The sequence below is a fragment of the Limulus polyphemus genome, unplaced genomic scaffold (genome assembly GCF_000517525.1).
Source record: "Limulus polyphemus unplaced genomic scaffold, Limulus_polyphemus-2.1.2 Scaffold1824, whole genome shotgun sequence".
In the NCBI taxonomy this organism is placed as follows: domain Eukaryota; kingdom Metazoa; phylum Arthropoda; class Merostomata; order Xiphosura; family Limulidae; genus Limulus; species Limulus polyphemus.
In genome coordinates, this window is record NW_013667434.1 from 118,755 (window position 1) to 122,570 (window position 3,816).

The following is a 3,816-nucleotide window of genomic DNA, read 5'->3' on the forward strand; positions in this document are numbered from 1 at the left end:
TAAATTATGCCTCTTTCATTCTAGAATGACAACATATTATAACACGAAAACATAAGTGTTTAGACTAAATAGCTTAAATCTCATAACATTTTACATTTATATATATTTATTATTTTTATTATATTGACATTTCAGCCATGCCTGGCTAACAATACAAAAGTTACAATGATGCGGCTTACGTGCTCTCATGTTACCGTATCCAATAATATGAAACTGGCCTATAGTCTTTGCAAATACAGTCAAATTTTAGTTAGAATGCATTATGTATGTATATAGTTTATTACTATTTAGAAATAAGTTCTTAAACTTATTTTTCTTAAAACATAGAACAGTAAATAAAGAAGTAGAGCAAACAATTTTCTTCTAGTTACAACATTTGTACTCGGTTGTTGCTTGATATAGGGTGCTAAGCCTTTAAAATTGCACATGTGGAAGATATGAAATGAAATAATTTTTTTTAGGTTTCATATATACTGTTGAATAACCAAAAAATCATAAATTACTATATCGATACCATAGAATTCCACTATAATTTATCAAGCTTAGTAACTAAGCTGTAATTGGGTCTAAAAAATGAAATTTTGAGCAAACTAAAGACACAATCTACCTTCTTAAAATCTTGGGTTGAAAGAATGAGATGACGTTCTAACACATGAAAATAGCTGAGAAAGCCACTAAGAGGGCATTCTGAGCTTTTGAGTGTTTATTCACATGTCATATAATGAAGTAAGTGTATACAAGTGACCATTTTCGAAGTAGAAAGAGGTGAGCAGGGCCATTGTGTTTGATTCAGTACATGAGTGATATCTCAGCAAATAGAAAATATATATGGTTTTTATTTTATATTCTAGCTTGTCAATATCAGTAATTTGAGTTCCTGATTCATACAAAACAATAGACTTAGTATTTTGACATCACAAGCATCTAATTTGAACCAGTGCTGCATTGAACATACTACATGACACACAAAAATCTATGTTTATCTGTGTTTCTTAATAATTACTTTTAAATTAAGAAATTAAATAATGTATAATACTAAAATTTGAATTATAATCTACAGTTTGATACCAAATTTATTGACATAAATTAATAAAATTTTAAATCAGAGTCAACAAAGGTGATGACATGGCCTTTGACCTGTGGCTCATCTGGAGATGGTTAACTAGATTTATGATGTAACAAGAGTATCATGCATTTTTCTTCTTGAACCAAATATCATACAATTCTTCATTAGAAACATGTTCATGAGCATCAGTTTCTGTATGTTTAAACTGGAAAATTCCCAAAGTGAAAAATAAAGGTTATCAGTTTCAGGAAATTAAGCTGCATTGTGTCTTCAATCTTTTTCCAAATTAATCTTTTACAATCTAGTCCATGGGACTTCACAGTATATGCTGCAGTTTTTTGGGTAGTCTGTGGGACTTCACAGTATATGCTGCAGTTTTTTGGGTAGTCTGTGGGACTTCACAGTATATGCTGCAGTTGGTTGAGTAGTCCGTGGGACTTCACAGTATACACTGCAGTTGGTTGGGTAGTCCGTGGGACTTCACAGTATATGCTGCAGTTGGTTGGGTAGTCCGTGGGACTTCACAGTATATGCTGCAGTTTGTTGAGTAGTCCGTGGGACTTCACAGTGCGCTGCAGTTTGTTGGGTAGTTATGACAGTTCAAGCATGCAATTTGCTACGTTTGTATGTTTCACAAGATTAAGATGATATTAATGGGAAAAGACATCAACAATTTAGATGAAAGAAAGATGTTTGTTTGTGAAGAACATATCCAGTAACTTTAATTGTTTGGCAAAACTATTCAATACACATTCTTGACCAATCTTGATAGGCTAGTTTCTTCAATTGTGTTTTGCTTGCATCTTTGAGGAAGGAAACATGGCATCTGGGATTTAAATCCAAGGTCATGCATAAGCTCAAGTGCATCTTTGAAACCACAGTCAATTCAGTAACATCACATTATTGCATCCAACCATGGATGTCTTTAACACTTTTGCTACAGGCATTTTTTTCTGTGCATTTCATGAGGTTTTAGTGAGTTATATTCAAAATTGAATTAAAGTATATTATTATCATGGTATCCAAACATAGCTAGTAATCCAAATTTTGATACATGTTTTAATTTCTTAATTTTATAAAGCAATATAAAAAAATAATCCTGAATTTCCCCTAGTATGAGAATTTTGATATTTGCTCTCTATATATACCCTCTTCTCTAATTTACTTACCATTCCTCCAAGAAGTATGAAATTTAACATAAATTGCTTGTTATAATGTTGTCGTTGCTCAAGCAAAACATAATTTGTATAGCCTTCAATCTTTTTAAAGCTGTAAACTAGAAAATCATACATCTCTTTCCACGTCCAACTGTCACATCCTCTCATTCACAAATTGACAATAGTTCTCTCATGTTTAATACTATATTATTTATAACCAATAGAAAGCCAAGGTTTTAATCTATCAAATGACATATTATATTACATTGTTTTTTGTACAGAGAATTGTTTATTTTGTTTCCAGTTCAAGTTGAGTTTAAGAGTGGAATTTGTTTTCACAAAAAGCCTGTGTTTGTTAATTTAGGCTCTAACTCATTGTAACAAGTAAATTTTCAGGACAAGAAAATTAGTGTATAAAATATGAGTTTTAACATTTGTTTTTTTGTAACAAGTAAGGTGACTAAATTTGTCTATTGTGGTCCATTAAGCTGTGCTTGTCTCTCTGGATGGGTTTTATTTGTTATTTTAATTAAAGAATATGTAGTTATAATATTAAATGTAAAAAAAAACAACAACAAAACTTGAGTGGCTTTTAGCCTGTGTTTTCTACTTTACAGATTTAGTAAAGAACTTGGCTCAAGCAATAGATGCACTTGTGTTGGATCTTTCAGAAGGCTGTGACCACAAAGAACAGGTATTGATTCACAAATTTTATTCTCTGTCAAGCTCAGATGTATTAATAACTATTGAAACACTTCATGAAATTATTCTGTCCTATTTCATCTTGTACTGCATGTTGGATTGTGCTAAAGGTTCATGGTTCACATTTCCTTGCTGTAAAAAAACAAAACGAAGAAAAGTGTTCTGTAATTTTGGGCCATGTGTATAAGAGTGATGGTCAAATTATTAAGCACTGAAGCTTTATGTATCAATGTAGCTATTACTGTTTAAAGAATTTAATGTTATATATTTAATCTGGCTAATGCTATAAATAATTAAAAGATCTGTTGAATTAGTTAAATTACATGAACACGTATAAACGTACATGTTATTTAGAATGGCTAGTGCAGATTGCTCTTCTGTAACTTTGCATGAATCTCCGAAACAACCAACCATCTTGCATTAAATGTTAGTAACTATGTCTATCTGACAAAAAAAGTAACATTGTTCAGTGGTTTGTTTAATTTCTTCACATATATAACCTTACTAGTTTTGTTCTCTTTGATTGGTTGTTTAAGTTACTGAACTCAGTAAAGGTGTTATAAGTTTCCTTGTACCTTGTTTCAAAGTTAGTTCTAATACAGATTGGTGGATAGGATTACAATATATCCAAACCTTGTTTCAAATTTAGTTGTAGCACAGATTGATGAATAGGATTATAATATATCCAAACCTTGTTTCAAAGTTAGTTCTAATACAGATCGGTGGATAGGATTATAATATATCCAAACCTTGTTTCAAAGTTAGTTCTAATACAGATTGGTGGATAAGATTATAATATATCCAAACCTTGTTTCAAAGTTAGTTCTAATACAGATTGGTGGATAAGATTATAATATATCCAAACCTTGTTTCAAAGTTAGTTCTAATACA

At 30.9% G+C, this 3,816-nt stretch overlaps 1 protein-coding gene across 3 annotated transcripts in view; it reads left to right on the plus strand.

The window, feature by feature from the left end:
- Positions 1-3,816, plus strand: part of LOC106465062 — a 134,332-nt gene that overhangs the window by 113,250 nt on the left and 17,266 nt on the right. For all 3 annotated transcript variants that reach the window (XM_022392876.1, XM_013925259.2, XM_013925258.2), the window contains exon 6: positions 2,841-2,917. In XM_022392876.1, the coding sequence (XP_022248584.1) occupies positions 2,841-2,917 (77 nt within the window). The remainder of the gene's footprint in view (positions 1-2,840; positions 2,918-3,816) is intronic.